The sequence below is a fragment of the Sminthopsis crassicaudata genome, chromosome 2, assembly GCF_048593235.1.
Source record: "Sminthopsis crassicaudata isolate SCR6 chromosome 2, ASM4859323v1, whole genome shotgun sequence".
In the NCBI taxonomy this organism is placed as follows: Eukaryota; Metazoa; Chordata; class Mammalia; order Dasyuromorphia; family Dasyuridae; genus Sminthopsis; species Sminthopsis crassicaudata.
This window is the reverse complement of record NC_133618.1, coordinates 345,526,391-345,543,869: the sequence shown is the minus strand read 5'-3', so window position 1 is coordinate 345,543,869 and position 17,479 is coordinate 345,526,391. Positions and strand designations below refer to the sequence as shown.

At 32.2% G+C, this 17,479-nt stretch overlaps 2 protein-coding genes and 1 pseudogene across 9 annotated transcripts in view; 2 read left to right on the top strand and 1 right to left on the bottom strand.

Moving 5' to 3' along the window:
• Positions 1-3,921, top strand: part of SAV1 (salvador family WW domain containing protein 1) — a 51,538-nt gene extending 47,617 nt beyond the window's left edge. For all 6 annotated transcript variants that reach the window (XM_074290663.1, XM_074290668.1, XM_074290666.1 and 3 more), the window contains one exon: positions 2,414-3,921. In XM_074290663.1, coding sequence (XP_074146764.1) covers positions 2,414-2,615 — 202 coding nt within the window. In that variant the 3' untranslated portion in view covers positions 2,616-3,921. The remainder of the gene's footprint in view (positions 1-2,413) is intronic.
• Positions 3,922-4,669: 748 nt separating this feature from the next.
• The window catches only part of ATL1 (atlastin GTPase 1), a 103,134-nt gene continuing 90,324 nt past the window's right edge, over positions 4,670-17,479 (bottom strand). For 2 of the 3 annotated variants that reach the window (XM_074290658.1, XM_074290662.1), the window contains 2 exons: positions 17,067-17,081; positions 4,670-5,265 (listed from right to left, as the gene is read on the bottom strand). In XM_074290658.1, the coding sequence (XP_074146759.1) occupies positions 5,155-5,265; positions 17,067-17,081 (126 nt within the window). In that variant the 3' untranslated portion in view covers positions 4,670-5,154. The remainder of the gene's footprint in view (positions 5,266-17,066; positions 17,082-17,479) is intronic. The other variant, XM_074290659.1, reaches the window with a different exon arrangement.
• On the top strand, positions 6,947-17,110 carry LOC141556170 (large ribosomal subunit protein eL6-like; annotated as a pseudogene).

Sequence of the window (17,479 nt, the reverse complement as noted above, 5' to 3'; positions counted from 1 at the left end):
TTTATGCTGTAATACATGATTAATTTTTGTAAAGCTTTCATGCATAACTGAGTTAATGAACTACTTTAAATTTCTGTTCATTAATACCAAGGATTTAGCATGTCTTATTATTCTTAAATTCTGTTCAAGTCCATACCATCTTTTGTGTTTATTTAGGTTGGAAAGAAGTTCATTGAGGTCTTCTTCTCTTATAGTATTACTCCTGCAAATTGATTAACTTTTTCTATTTTTCTGTTGCCTATTCTTAATTAGGCATTTTGTTATTTAATAACTATTAAGTATTGCTCTTGATTTATCTGTGGTTCCTGTAAGCAGTAATACTTTCCTGCTTATTTCTTTACTGTAGCTTCTTATGAAATCATCATTGCTACCTTTATCTTTCAAGGGTCAGCATATTGTTAGTGTTTTCCAATGCATTCTGCTCTTTTCCATTTTGTGATTGGCAATTGTGTATTTCCTTTCATTCTGTCTTAATTTTTTCCCTCTTTGTTCTCACCTTTCTTTTTACAAACATGAAGATGATGGAAGAGGACATGTGTTCTGTAAATGAAATAATCTATTTCTTCTCTTTTGTACCAATTCTCTTCCCTTTTAATGTATTTCAGTGCTATGATCTTGGAGTATGTGCATGTGGACATGTGTGTGCGTATGTATGTGTTGGAAATAGAATACAATAATGTTCATTTAGTCTTCCTCTTGACTTTCATGGCACATACCTTACTTTCTTCAAATTTAAAACTCTTCTATTTATTTACCTCTATTATATCTTTCCTATCCCAGTATAATTCCTTTTTCTTTTCATTTCTGTCTTTTCCTGAGATCATTAAACCAGAAGAAAACCAAACTTAAGCCCTCTATCATATTTGCCATATTTTGAGTCTTAAATATATTAGGATTCTAAAAAGATATTTGATTCATGTCCCTTTATTAGCATATTAACAGTTCATTCTCACCTAGTCACTTCAGATGTATGTATTTAGCTTTTGTTTTCATTGGGAATGCTTGTAACCCCCCTATTTCAGTAAAAGTCTATTCTTTCCCCCTATAGGATTACATTAGATTTTGATAAGTAAATTATTCTTGCTTGTAAAATTTTATTTGCCTTTTAGACATTATATTTCAAGTTCAACTCTTCATTATAATTGCTGCCAAGTCTTGTTTGATCTTTACTGATCCATCTCATTTGATTTCTTTCAAATACAGTTATAATCCTAGTGTCTGGGGACATTTTTTTTCCCTTCTGAAAGTCTACTCAGACGTGGGGGGTTACTCTTAGAAATTTAATCCTTTAGTATTTTTCAGATATTTCTTTAGAGTATGTGTTAAGTTTGCTCATCTCCTTATCCTAGTGTCTAGGTTGGGTGGCCTTTGCTTGTGTCAAGTTCCAGTTCCCCCTTGGTGTGGACAGATCCTGCTTGCTCCTGAATGTGGTGACTAACACTAGCTCTATTCCTCTGAGAGAATTATTTGGCCTTGTTTCCTTTTGTAGTTTGGAACTAAGCTGTCTGGATGCTAAATGAAGGGCTATTCTATTGTGTCCAGGTGAGCTAGTTCTTCTCTTTCCTCTATTTCCCGTTATGAGGTGACTCTCAGGATGTGACTGAACTGTCTTTTTCACTGAACTTCATAGTTCCTTTCTCCCCTTTCTCTTGCCATGGAACTTATAAGTTTGACTCCTTTGAAACTTTGCTGACTCTTGCATCTGAATTTCTGAGACATTACTGCACCAGTCTCTTCCTAATATTGTATTCTTGTTAAGGTCTTTTGGGGCTGTCTCATTGTATTTCATCATCTGTAAAACAGAAATAATAACACCTATCTTACAGGGTTGATGTATAGATGAACTTAGTTATTTGATATATCGTTGAATTTTTTTTAATAACTTGTTCATCTCAGTAGTAACTTTTAATTGTACTTAAGACTGTCAACTTATTTGTGTAAATCATCATTCTTTTGCTAACTTATTGTGTAATTTATTATGCCTTAATTTTCTATTGTAGGATAATCTCTGCTTTCTTTGGGATTTTGTATATATTTATATATATGTTCTCTCTATTTCTGTATATGAACATTTTTTTTCCTCTGTTAGAATGTAAACTCAAGTGTAGGGATTGTTTTATTTTTGTCTTTATATTATATCTTATTAACTGGTTAGCTTGCTTTTGTCCTTGATGGGGCAATAAAATATAAGCTCCTTGGAGGAAAACATGTCTCTCTATAACAAGTCAAAGTGAAGTAGTACTAAGTATAGTTGTTACCCTCTTTTTGTGGTTGACATTGTGTTGTTGAAAATATTTCTAAGCTAGTAATTCTTGTAAAAATTTTTGTTGGAAAAACAGAATAATTCATATTATAAAAAAATCTGTATAATTTAAGGGATATATATTGATTGCTGTACATGTTTTTAAAACAGATATGACCATATTCTGAAATGGGAACTCTTCCAGCTTGCTGACCTCGACACATATCAAGGGATGCTAAAGCTACTCTTTATGAAGGAACTGGAACGTATTGTTAAATTGTATGAAGCATACAGAGAAGCTCTTCTTACCGAATTAGAAAACCGCAAGCAGAGACAGCAGTGGTATGCCCAGCAACATGGCAAAAATTTTTAAGCTAATTTTTAATGAAAATTTGTGAAGTTTTATAATGACTTTAAAATGTTTTCACTTAAAAAAAACAAAAAAACTTTTGGCTAAGAAAAGCAGCTTTCATTTTGTTGATATTGCACTATTAAATGTAATTCTATATATATTTGGTTTATATAGCAAAACACTCCTTTTTTGATTAAAGAAATAAATGTAGCTTATTCCCTTGAGAGCCAGGTAGTGCTGATTCACTTGATTCTAACATTATCTTTTAAAAGTTGTGTTGTTTAGGACACTGCCAAATGAATTTTATAAATTGAGTTATATATAATGAAGAACACTATCACTACCAAACAATTATTATTAAACACAAAAATCGTCATTTGGTAATCTCTTAGAGCTGAGAAGTACCAATGGAAAAATCAAATCTGATATACATACACATATGTGTGTGTTTACATACAAATGTTATGATATTTACATAATAGGTATTTACAGCTCTATGTACTAAAATAAAATGATGTGGATAATACAATTACTATGTAATAGTATAAAATATGTCAAAATGGGATAGTTATTTATAACTTTCATATGATAAACTTTAAAAATTTCAAGAAAGCTTTATTTAAAGATGTTTTCAATTTACTTGCAAAACCATTCTTTAGCATAAGAGGGAGAGGGACTTGGATCTCACACTATTATGTGTCCTGAAGCAGTTTGCTACCTTTGTGCTGTTGGGAGTGTCATTTAACTTCTATGGACTTCATTTTCACATCTGTAAAATGATAGGCTTCGACAAGATGAATTCTAAGGCTCTATTTGGCTCATGACTTTTACCAGTAACACTGCAGAAATACAATTTACCTTAATGTAATTATTGTGGTCTTTTTTTTTTTTTTTTTTTTAATCAAAACATAGTAAATTGATATCTTGATATGTTGACAGGTTGATTAAGCCATCAAACTAAAGATCAGGGATTCAGCAAGAAGATATTTTCAAAATTATTTGTCATTTTTATGTCTTGTAAGAATTTTTCATAAAGCTTTTAGGTTATATAACTACTCCTGAATTATTTTTTATTGTTTTCATAAGTTGTCTAAATGTTTAGAATCATGTTTAGTGCAATACTTACAATGATTTCATGTGACATTTTCTTATAAGTCCCAAGAAGTCAATAAATTTCAAAGGTTTTTTTTTTTTCAGAGTATGTTTTATCACTTATGTGCATTGATAATACCATATAGTAACTCTATATTGTTATGAAAATATCATTAATGCTTATAGGTTTTTCACTTTATGAAAAGCTTCTTAATTAAAGTGTTATGAAATTTAAGTATGTTTGCTTGAGTTCATGTAATTCAATTTACTAGTAAAGTTGAAATAATCAGAAATATCACTGACATTGAAGATTATGATGTTATTGTATTTTTCAACTGTCTTCAACATATAGTAACATGTTGGACCTAAAAACTTTAAAGAACTTTCTCATCCTAAAAATTCTTTTCCCACTCATATTGTTCTAGTTAGGATTAGAACTTTTTTTTTTTTAATTAGGCAATATAAGAGTATAATTTGCTTTCCCTCAGGGGACACATTTCTGTTATAAGAATTCTTATCCAGTACTAAATGTTCAATTCCTTTGGAAGTTTTAACTTGTGCCTTTCAACATATTTATTTTACAAGTTTGTATTTAAACTATTACTGATTAAAATTAATATTTTATTTTAGTTTTAGTTTATCGATTGATCTTTAGATGGTAAGTTTCTACATTTCTTAAAAATCACAAAATAAATTTTTTAACAAAATCCAGTTTTTGTAAAAATATAATGGTACTTTACAAATTGTGATAACCAACCTTTATCATACTTTCTTCAAACCTCTCAAATATTCTAATGACATAATTAGTCTCTCAGGAAAGTGAACTTTAATAATAGTATAACCTGGCAAAGAATAAACCCATAAGGAATACATTTTATATGTTATTCTAAAAGGAACAAGAAATACAAGACAGTGGAATTTTGGAATATGTTTGAAAAATTCTTTTTTGTTAATTTATGACAAATAGAAGGACTACTTTAATCACGAAAAAGAAAAAAAAACAACTTTAATTTTTTTGACACAACAAATGTAAAGTGTAATCAAAATAACTTAAAGTTTATAGTACATCTAAGATGATATAGTATGTATCAAACATTAGATTACTATAATATGCTTATACAAATACGTATATGAATGATTTTAATTTTGTTTCTTCAGAAATCAAATTAGCATGTAGAAACTTGTAGCAATACATTTAAATTAATTATAAGCCAGTAGTATTAGTTAGTAAATTCAAATGGAACACATGTATTAATAAATAAGAGAATACATTTTAATATAACTTATATGTTACAGAAAAACTGGGAAACCATGCTTATATTTGCTTATTAAATACTTAAGTAAAAAGGAAGCAGTTAATTTTCAACTTTTTGTTTTAATCTTAAATACTTTAAAATATGTACATGGATGCAGGTAACTCTGATGACTTAGTGAATAAATGTCCATGCACCTATTTTAAAAATGTGAATTACATTTTCTTCTGTTTTGCTTCTTCAGTAGAATTTGATTTTGATGCAGGAAAAGCATGATGATACAAATGTCTGTGGGTTGATGCTGCACTATACAGTTTATATAATGCCTGGAAGTACAAAAGAAAAACTTGAAAAATATGGTTAATTTTATTAAATATTTAAGTAGGCAAACATAATTACATCTTAAAATTGTTCTTCTTTAGTGTCTTAAATATTCCATTTTGGGGCATCTTAATCAAGTTATTCCTTAGATCAAGCAATCATGTCTTTTTTGAGTGTTTTCATCATGAAGTTAAATATGAAAAATTATCTCAACTGATCCTTAGATGATTCTTCACCATATATAATAGTTATCCTTAAGATAGTCTCTAGCTTTACCAATGTTTTTCCCAGTGGACGGAACTCAGTATTCCCAGGAAAGGATCCGATCAAGACAGGGTATAGCAGAACTGTCATTTCCCTAATGCTGTATACCTTGATTAATTCAGACTTTTAAGCTCGTGTAAAATATATTATCAATATCATATGAGATCATATCAGCATTTTTAGTTGCCATATTTTCAATTCATATTGTGCCAGAATGAGCAGAATATTTTCAAGTAATATTTTATTTGAAGCACACAAGAGACGACATAAAAACAACTATGTAAATAAGATGTAGACAGAGTAAATTGGAGATAATTACTATTGAAAAGAAGTCAAAGAAAAGCTTTTTATGGAAGGTAGGATTTTAGCTGGGACTTGAAAGAAGTTGGGAGATGAGGATGGAGAGCATGCCAAAGATAAAGGTGGCCAAAAAAAATTCCTGGAGTTCCAGAATGGCAGAGTTGTCCTCCAAACAATGTTAAATTAACATTTAAAATTAGTTCTGGAGTGGCAGACCAAAAAAGTGTTATAGAATGAAATAATTTCCCAACCCAAGACAATTTAGAAATTCAGCAGGAAAGGTCTGTCCCACTTGGGTGGAAGTGAAGGGCATTCCTGAATAGGACTTGCTCTTGCAAGTCTGTAGCAAGCTGTGGGCAACACTGAAGTGATAGCAGTGGATTTTGGAGCTCAGCCTACAGAAGATAAAGGGGGTTGTGCAATTGGTCAGAAGATTTGCTGGCACTGGATGCAGTACTCTGTTGGGTTGTAGTTCCATGATGAAAAGGAGCTACAGGGAAACGGACACTGGACAGAGTTCCAGGGCAAAGAAGAATGCTTGTGGCCACTCAGATCACAGGATAGATCAAGACAGCAGTAATTGCACTGCTTCGTAGATAATACCACCTTGGAAGAACTGAAAACTTACAACCATCTAAACTAATTGAAAACAATAGCACATAAAAACCAAACCAAAACAAACCCTAAAACTTTGGACAGTGATCTCTCCTATCTAGCCTGTTAGCTAAGTTTAGCAGAAACTAACTTTAACATGAAGTTAAAAGTCAAGAAGTAGGCTGGGAAATGAGTAAACAAAAAAAGAACCTAAGTATAGAAAATTACTGTGGTGACAGAGACAATCATAACACAAACTCAGAAGAAACAACATTAAAGCAGTTGTATGCAAAGAGGTCTCAGAGCTCAAAAAGGTTTAAAAAATTAAATGAGAGGTAGAAGAAAAAGTGGGAAAAGAAATGAGGATAATAAAAGAAAAGTGTCAAAAAATACTGTAAGAACTAAAATAGGCCACAACATCCACTGAAGAAAATAATTCCTTAAAAAGTAAAATTGGCCAAATGTAAAAAAAGATGTACAAAAATTCACTGAGGAACTCCTTAAAAGGCAGAATCAGCTAAATGGAAAATGGAGGTACAAAAGCTCACTGAAGAAAATAATTCCTTAAAAATTAAAATTGGTTGAGTAGAAGTTAATGAGTCCATGAGATATAAAAACAAAAACAAAATAATTTTTAAAAAATAGAACAAAATGTGAAACAATTCATTGGAAGAACAATCGATCTAGAAGATAGATTAAGGAGAGATAATTAAAAGCTATTGGACTATATGAAATCATGATAGAAAAACCCCATCAAAATGATTTTTTAAAATGTTTTTAAAAATTATCAAGGAAAACTGTATATATATCCTCAAACCAGAGGGTAAAATAGAACTGGAAAGAATCCACTGATGACAAACTGAATGAAATATATCTGAATATTTGGAATTTTATAACAAAATCCCAGAATTTCCACGTTAGGAAGAAAATATTATAAGCAGCCAAAAAAAAAAAAAAAAAAAAAAAAAAAAAAACCAAACCAGATATTATGGAACTACAATTAGGATCATACAATATGTAGTGAGGAGTGGAAGGCTTGGAACATGATATTCCAGAGGGCACAAGAACTAGAATTACAGCCAAGAATTACTTCTCTGGCAAAACTGAGTATAATCTTGCAAATGAAAATGGATATTTAATGAAATTTAGAACTTTAAAGCATTACTGATGAAAGCACCAGAATTGAACAGAAAAATTTGACTTTCAGATATAAGGCAAACATAAAAAAGTAGTTAGAAAAGAGAAATCATAAGGGATTCAATAAAGTTAAACTGGCAAAGGTACCAAAGGAAAAGAAAATAAAAAAGGAAAAGAAAAACAAAAAGGAAGATGTAGCTGAAAAGGTCATGAAAAAGCCTTGAAAGCATTGCAGTAGGAACCCAGTTCTGGCCCTCGGTAAATACTCTAGATCTTTCATATATTCCTGGCGAGCTATGTACAAGTGAAAATATGCTGTGCCAAAAACCCGGATTGAAAGGAAAAAGAGAGAGAGGGTGTCTTCTATTATCTCAAAACCAGTTGGTGGCGATAAGAATGGAGGAACCCGTGTGGTAAAGATTCGCAAAATGCCTAGGTATTGCTCTACTGAGGATGCGCCTAGAAAGCTGCTAAGTCATGGCGAAAAGCCCTTCAGCCAATCAAACTATCATTCTTTGCAGATAATATGATGGTATACTTAGAGAACCCCAAAGATTCTAATAAAAAGTTATTAGAAATAATTCACAACTTTAGCAAAGTTGCTGGATACAAAATAAATCCACATAAATCCTCAGCATTTTTATACATCACCAACAAAATGCAACAGCAAGAGATAACAAAGAGAAATTCCATTCAAAACAACTGTTAAAAATATAAAATATTTGGGAATCCATCTACCAAAGAAAAGTCAGGAATTATATGAGTAAAATTACAAAACATTTGCCACAAAAATAAAGTCAGATTTAAATAATTGGAAAGACTCTTGGATATGCCGAACGAATGTAATAGAGATGACAATACTCCCTAAAGTAATCTATTTATTTAGTGCTGTACCAATCAGTCTCCCAAGAAACTATTTTAATGACCTAGAAAAAATAACAACAAAATTCATATGGAAGAACAAAAGGTGGAGAATATCAAGGAGATTAATGAAAACAAAGTGAGGTGACGGCAGCCTAGCTGTACCTGATCTAAAGCTATATTATAAAGCAGCAGTCACCAAAACCATTTGGTATTGGCTAAGAAATAGACTAATTGATCAGTGGAACAGGTTAGGTACACAGGACAAAATAGGGCACAACTATAGCAATCTAGTGTTTGACAAACCCAAAGATACCAACTTTTGGGATGAGAATTCATTATTTGAAAAAAACTTGGGAAAACTGGAAATTAGTATGGCAGAAATTAAATATGGACCCACATTTAACACCATATGCCAAGATAAGATCAAGATAGGTCCATGATTTAGGCATAAAGAATGAGATCATAAATAGATTAGAGGAAGAGAGAATAGTCTACCTCTCAGACCTGTGGAGGAGGAAGGAATTTATGATCAAAGGAGAACTAGAGAGCTCATTATTGATCACAAAATAGATTTTGATTACACCAAATTCAAAAGGTTTTGTACAAACAAAACTAATGCAAACAAGATTAGAAGTGAAGTAACAAATTGGGAAAATATTTATAGTTATAGGTTCTGATAAAGGCCTCATTTCCAAAATATATAGAGAACTGACTCTCATTTATAAGAAATCAAACCATTCTCCAATTGATAAATGGTCGAAGGATATGAACAGACAATTTTCATATGATGAAATTGAAACCATTTCCACTCATGAAAATGTTCCAAATCACTACTGATCAGAGAAATGCAAATTAAGACAATTCTGAGATACCACTACACATCTGTCAGATTGGCTAAGATGACAGGAAAAAATAATGATGAATGTTGGAGGGGCTGTGGGAAAACTGGGACACTGATGCATTATTGGTGGAGTTGTGAAAGAATCCAGCCATTCTGGGGAGCAATTTGCAACTATGCCCAAAAAGTTATCAAACTGTGCAAACCCTTTGATCCAGCAGTGCTACTACTGGGTTTGTATCCCAAAGAAATACTAAAGAAGGGAAAGGGACCTGTATGTGCCAAAATGTTTGTGGCAGCTCTTTTTGTAGTGGCTGGAAACTGGAAAATGAATGGATGCCCATCAACTGGAGAATGGTTGGGTAAATTATGGTATGTGAATGTTATGGAATATTATTGCTCTGTAAGAAATGACCAGCAGGATGAATACAGAGAGGTTTGGAGAGACTTACATGAACTGATGCTGAGTGAAATGAGCAGAACCAAGAGATCACTATACACTTCAACAACAATATTGTATGAGGATGTATTCTGATTGAAGTGGATATCTTCAACATAAAGATCTAATTCAGTTCCAGTTGACTAATGATGGACAGAAACAGCTACACCCAGAGAAGGAACACTGGGAAAGGAGTATAAAATGTTCACATTATTGTCTTTCTACCCAGGTTACTTATACCTTCAGAATCCAATTCTTACTGTGCAATAAGAAATTTGATTTTACACACATATATTGTATCTAGGATATATCTAGGATATACTGTAACACATTTAATATGTATGGATTGCCTGTCATCTAAAGGAGGGAGTTGAGGGAGGGAGGGGAAAATTTGGAAAAGTGAATACAAGGGATAATGTAAAAAAAAAAAATTACCCATGCATATGTACTGTCAAAAAATTATAATTATAAAATTAATTTAAAAAAAAGAAAAAGCTCTTCAGCCAGCAGGTGAGGAGACTTTGATCTTGCATTACCCCATGCACCGTTCTGATCACACTCACTGGCTGCCACAAGGGCAAGGGAGTGGTTTTCCTGAAGCACTGGCTAGTGGCTTGCTTTTCGTAACTGGACCTCTGACCATCAACCATGCTCCTCTGCAAAGGACCTATCAGAAATTTGTCATTGCCACCTCCACCATAGTTAACCTTTCTGGTGTAAAAATTCCAAATCATCTTACAACTTCAAGAGGAAGAGGCTCTGCAAACCTTGACACCAAGGAGGAGAGATTTTTCTCACAGAAAAAGAGAAATACAAGATTACAGAGCAGCACAAGGTTGATCAGAAAGCAGTAGACTCTCAGATCCTGCCCAAAATCAAGAAAATTCCTCAGCTCTGTGGCTACTTGTGGTCTGTATTTTCACTCTCCAATGGAGTTTATCCTCACAAACTGGTGTTTTAAATGTCTTGCAGAGAACTCTTATTAAAATATTTGGAATAATGAAAAAAAAGTCACTAAGAGAAGGGTAAAAGGAAAGGTAGAATGTGTTATATTATCTCACATAAGAGAGATGTGTAAAAGCTTTTACAGTGAGGAATGGGTAGCACCTGAATCTTTACTGTCATCATAATTACACCAAAAAGTTGGGTATAAAATTCTCTTACCCCATAGAGCAGTAGGAAGGAGGCTATAAAAGCAAGAGGGAATTTGATAGAAAAGAGAAAGAATTGGGGGAGGTATTAGTCAGAAGCAAAATGCTTTAGAGGTGGGATAGACTGAAAGAAGAGAGAAAAAGAGGAAAAAAGCAGGATACAGAGATATACACTGTAATTATAACTGTGAATGTGATTAGGATGAATTCACCTATAAGCTTTCCTCTCAGAACTAGATAAATCTAACTTACTAAAATAAGAAAGAAGTTAAGGAGATGAAGAGAACTTTAGAAAAGTTAAATATGATAGATCTCTAGAGAAAATGGAATGGGAATAGAAAGGAATATATCTTTTTTTTTCAGTGATACATGGCACCTACAAAAAAATAGACAATGTTTTGCAGATGCAATGCAGAAAAGAAGAAATGTTAAATGTGTCCTTTTCAGAACATAATGCCATGAAATTATAATCAATAAGTAGCCATAAAAATATTGATGAAAAATTAATTGGAAACCAGTCTAATTCTAAAAAATGAGTGGGTCAAAGAACAAATCATAGAAACAATGAATAATTAAAGAGAATGATTACAATGAGACAACATATAGATATTTGTGGGATGCAGCCAAAATAGTATTTAGAGGAAATTTACATCTTCAAATGCTCACATCAATAAAATAGAGGAAAAAAAAACCAGATCAAAGGGTATGATACAAAGAAAAACTAGAGAAAGAACAAATGAAAAATTTGCAACTAAATACTAAATTGGAACTCCTTAAAATCAAAAGAGAAATTAATAAAATTGAAAGTAAGGGAACCATTGAAATAAAGCTAGAAGCTGGTTTTATGGAAAAAAATACCCAATAAAATAGACTATTCATTTATTTTAAAAAGAAAGAAGAAAACCAAATTATGTCTATGAATGAAATGAAAAGAAAAAGTTTAGTTCACTACTAATGAAGATGAAATTAAAGCACTTATTAGGAACTGTTTTGCCTAATTGTTTGCTGGTAAACAAAACAAAATGGATAAATATCTACAAAAATATAAATTGCCCAGGTTAACAAAAGATCTAATAGAATATCTAGATAACCTTATCTTGGAAAAAGAAATTGAACAAGCTACATTAGAAAAAACCACAAGGACCAGGTAGATTCACAAATGCAATTTCAAAACTAAATAAGCTATTAGGGAAAATAGGTAAAGAAAGAGTCCGATTAAATTTCTTTTACCACAAATACGGTTTTGATGCCTAAACCAGGAGGAGTAAAAACAACAACAAAAAAAGCTATTGATCAATTTTCTTAATGAATATTGATGCAAACATTTTAAATAAAATACTAACAAAGATCTACAACAATATCACAAATATCATACAGTAGGACCAAATGAGATTTATATTAGGATGCAGGACTAGTTCATTATTAGAAAACAATTAGCATAATAGACCACATCAGTAACAAAAACAGCATAAATCATAGGATTATCTCAAAGCAGAAAAATGTTTAGATAAAATACAATATGCATTCCTATTAAAAAATCACAAAAATGAATGGAGCTTTCTTAAAATAAGTAGTATTTATCTAAAATCATTAGCAAGCATTATTTCTAACGGGGGTAAGTCAGAAGCCTTCCCAATAAAGTCCAGGTGAAGCAAGAATGCCCATTTTTACTATCATTCAGAAAAAAGAAATTAAAGGAATTAGAATGGGCAACTGTCATTCTTTGCTGCTTATGTGATGTAAAATTTAGGGAATTCTAGAGAATCTACTAAAAACCTAGTTGAAATAACTTTAGGAAAATTGCAATATATAGAAAATAAACATACATACTGAAAGTGTATATGTGTGTGTGTATGTATGTGAGTATATGTGAGAGAGACAGAGGCAGAAGCAGATGGACAGATAAACATGGTTTTACATGCTTTAGAAAGATTAATTTGGCAGCTGAGTGGAAGATAGAATAGGAATAAAAAGAGGTTTAAGATAGGGAGACTAAACAAGTTATCATAATAGTGCAGGCATGAAATGACGAGAATCATTGGCACATTTGAGAAATGTTAGGCAGCTAGATTCAAGTTTACTTGCAACAGATTGCTTTTAGGAGGGGAGAGTAAAGAGTCAAGAATGACATTTAGGTTGGTGAGTCTGGGTAATTTGAAGGATGATTTGAAGGTCCTATACAAGAATAAGGAAGTTAAGAAGAAGGGATTTTTTTTAAAAAAATAATTTGTTAATTTTATAATTATAATTTTTTTGACAGTACATATGCATGGATAATTTTTTTTTTAATACAACATTATCCCTTGTATTTACTTTTCCAAATTTTCCCCTCCCTCTCTCTACTTTCTCCCCTAGATGGCAGGCAATCCCATACATATTAAATGTGTTTACAGTATATCCTAGATAAAATATATGTGTGTAAAACCAAATTTCTTGTTGCATGGTAAGAATTGGATTCCAAAGGTTTATACCTGGGTAGAAAGACAATAGTGTGAACATTTTACACTCAATTCCCAGTGTTCCTTCTCTAGGTGTAGCTGTTTCTGTCCATCATTGATCAACTGAAACTGAATTAGATATCCACTTCAATCGGAATACATCCTCATACAATATTGTTGTTGAAGTATATAATGATCTCCTGGTTCTGCTCATTTCACTCAGCATCAGTTCATGCAAGTCTCTCCAAGCCTTTCTGAATTCATCCTGCTGGTCATTTCTTACAGAGCAATAATATTCCATAACATTCATATATCATAATTTACCCAACCATTCTCCAGTTGATGGGCATCCATTCATTTTCCAGTAAGAAGGGATGGTTTAAGAAGAAAGATAATGAGTTCAATTTTGGACATGTTGAATTTAAGCTGTGTATAGTACCATATCTAGATTGAGATCTTTACTAGGCAATTTGGAGATACAAATCTGGAGATTAAGTTAGTGCCATCTAAGTAGATTTAAGAAGAATCAGCATAGAGGCCATATTTGAATCCATATGAGCTTGAACAAGATGAAGTGAGATCTCTAAAAGACAGTTGTGAAAAATCTAATAAGGCTTCATCTACCCCAGAGTTGGAGTGGGCCTGAAGGTAGTCCTTGGGCATTGACCCAAGGACAGACCTACTTCTCCTTCCTGCTATTCTTCCATGACATTTCCTTCCTACCTCAATCAAATATGGGCAGCTATGTACTTTTTGGCCAAAATTCAATTATCTGGGGAGTTCCCGCCTTTAGAATGTAAGACCCTCAGCCAATGAGAATGAAAGTGGGTGGTAGGAGTTGTTTTTGGGTTAGGGACTATTTAAACTTCTGACATGTTTCCAAAAGTGCCTTCTCCCTTCAATTGCTTGCTTGGCTGGAGGGACACCTGCTTCTTGGGAGAATGAATAATAAACTTTTATTTTGCTCCTAGAGATATCTCCAGCTTTTTTTATTATATGATGGTCACTCACCTCTCTGAGCCACACAAGCTGATGAAATCATTAAATGACACAGGACAGAGGGAGAAAAGAGGAGGGCTCAGCACTGAGCTCTGGGGAACCATCACCATTAATGGCCAGACCTGGCTGAAGATCCAGAAAAGGAGACAGAGAAGGAGCAATTAGAAGGACAACTAGGCTTGAGTAGTGTCATGAAAGCTTAAAGAGATCATTAGTAACTTTGGGGAAAGTTTTTATGTAAATGATGAGAAGTTAGACAATAGAGTTTAGAGAGTAAGGAAAAAATAAAATTTAATCGTGGACTCAGCATAACAATAACTATTAATAGTTTATTCTTGCACAAAAGAGAAGGGAGATATATGATGAGAGCAGGATGGATCAAAGTGAAGGCTTTTTCAGGATGGGGGGAGACGTGGGCATGTTTGAGGGCAGGAGGAGACAGTAGGAAAGGACAGAGTAAAGATAAAAAACAAGTTAATTGGGAGGAGCAGAAATCTATTGGAGGAGATGGGATGGAATGAAATTACTTGTACTTCTTGAGGAGTTTGCCTTGGCAAGAAGAGTTACCTACCTTCATGTGAGATTAGGGTGAAGAAGAGAGTAATAAAAAACACCTTAGTGATATGAATTGAGTGGAAAAGAAGCTCTCTGTGAATGATCTCATTTTTTTTGAGTGAAAAATGAAACAAGGTTGTTGGGAACATTGGGGTTGATGGGAAGAGTACTGAGGGATTTGAGAAGGTATGGATGATAAGGGAACAATCTTCTGGAGAAAATGATCACTTATATGAATGTAGAAGGGTTAGCTTTGTCAAGAACAGATCACTTTTGATGTGAAATAAGCTTGAATGAGTTGGTGGCAGAAAGTATCTAGGTGATATTAATATAGGGAGGGGATAAGAAGGAGCTGTCAGCAAATGGCTTCAATCTGATAGAAAAGACTGAAGATTCAAATGTACAAATAGAGGAGTATTTTGCCTTGGCAAAAAAATCCAAAAACCAAACAACAACAACAACAAAACAACTCGAGGTGAAAAGAGCAAAAGTCATGATGGTGGAATGACATGAGATAAGAGAGAATTATGAGTGAAGTCTTGGTTTCTTTCTTTTCTTTTCTTTTTTTTTTTTTTTTTAAAGAAATATGTCAAGTGCCTCAGCTGAAATTTGGGTCTGGAGGAGCTATGAGAAATTTGAGAAGAGATTGAATATGTTTGGAAAAATTGTAAGTGTATATGTAAATGTAAGAGAGATGATGTATAAAAGGAATGAAATTAGTGAAGGCCCATTTGAGGTCACATTATGTAAATTTGTAGTGGATTCAGTCAGTATAATTTTGATTTGTTATCTATGTGCCTTCCCCATTTTTTAAAATTGATGCTTTTTAAAAATACAACAGTAATCTCCTTTGCTTTTAACAAAATCAGTTAAGTAAAACAATGCTATGATGACTACATCACAAAATGTTGAATATTGTGTTCTATAGCACTATTTTCTTAGAAAAATGATGTATCTACCAAATTGGTCCTTGTATTTAATCTGAATTTTGATGTCTTTTATTGTTGTTTTCATTTTTTCAGTTGGCAAGCATTTATTAACTACTTTCTTTGTGCTTCACCATGTTAAACTCTGGAAATACAAATTTCAATTGAAAATACCACCTGAAAAAAACTAGGTATATACTTTCTTTTCTTCCCTTTGCCTCTTGGAACAACTAATTTGCTTCAGGGTTCATTTTAATGACTTCACAAAGAAACCTGATATTTCTAGTCTTTAGTATTTCTCATGACATTATTTTCTTCTTTAGTTGGCATACATTTTCTATTTATTTGCTTTTATGTATGTTTTTTGCCCTCAAGAGTATATAAACTCTTTGAGATATTCCTTGATTTTTGTTTTTGTCCAGTGCTTAACAGTGCTTAACAGAACAATAAATGCTTATTGAATGGGTTTGCCTAAATTAAGACTTTTTTTATTGATTGTACTGCAGATATTAAATTAAAGTTCGTATCAGTGCTAAGGCACAAACAACTTCATAAATGAACAATTAAAATTTAGGAGAGAATGATGAACCTCTAAGTCATGGACCACTTTGACTTTCTAAAAGAAATGAGACTAGAGAAGTCCACTTTCTCCAAGTTAATTTTTGAGTCAAACTTTGAGTCAAATTCTTTACTCGGAAGTGTACAGAAAGGTAAAATTAGATTTATAAAACCCTGATTAATTGATCAGAGCTGAGGAATATCAAAAAAGTTATAGAATGTATTGATAAAGATTGTCTCTATAACTCAAATAAGTAGTATTATTACAAATGATTTATATTTTATATTGCATTTTAGGTTAATTTTTCCTCCAATGGTCTTTAATTTTCAAGCTCATAATTATCCTCACAATTTAACAATATAGCAGAAGATAGTATACCAGAAAAACCTAGGAATTCTGAAAATGCATAATCACTGAAAAATAAAACAGCCACAGAAACATGCTAAACTATGAGAACTTGAATTTCAGGCCAGATTTCTGCTGAAATATAATGAAAAGAATAAGTTACATATAATGTAAAATTCATACAAAATGCAATTTTATATGCATTCACAATTAAGTGTTGGACAAAACAAACTACAAATGTAAGTACTTCATTCTGTATTAATGAAGGGAAAACTGTCTTAAAAAGATGTCAAAGCATTTTTTCTTCAAGATGTATTTTAGTAGCAATATAGCTGCAGAGAGAATATTATTATGTATATTTATTAAAGAGAATCTTTTAAAAGAAAAATTTACTTACCTCATTTGTGCTTCCCTGTGGTAAAGGCAATTGAAAAGGGGAAAAAAAAAGAAACTATGTATATATTTAGCTTCATTTATAATTGATAGTCGTACTTTATAGATTGTCCCAATCCTAGCTTTTGGAAAAGGAAAAAAAAAAAAAAAACAAACCCAAGATTTTGCTATGTTGATTTCATATTATCAGCATAATTTAAAGAATTCAGTAATGTATGTAGTATAGACTACAGAATCTAGGAACTTTGGAATTCACATGCAAAAAAAAGAGACTTACAATTATTGCTGCTCTACATTGCTGCACATTCTCTCAAAGTTACTGCAAATGAATAAGTTCCTAATAAAACCTTGAAATATAAAATGCCTTCTTAATTCTTTCTAAAACTATTATAACTTTGACATGTACTGTTGTCCTGA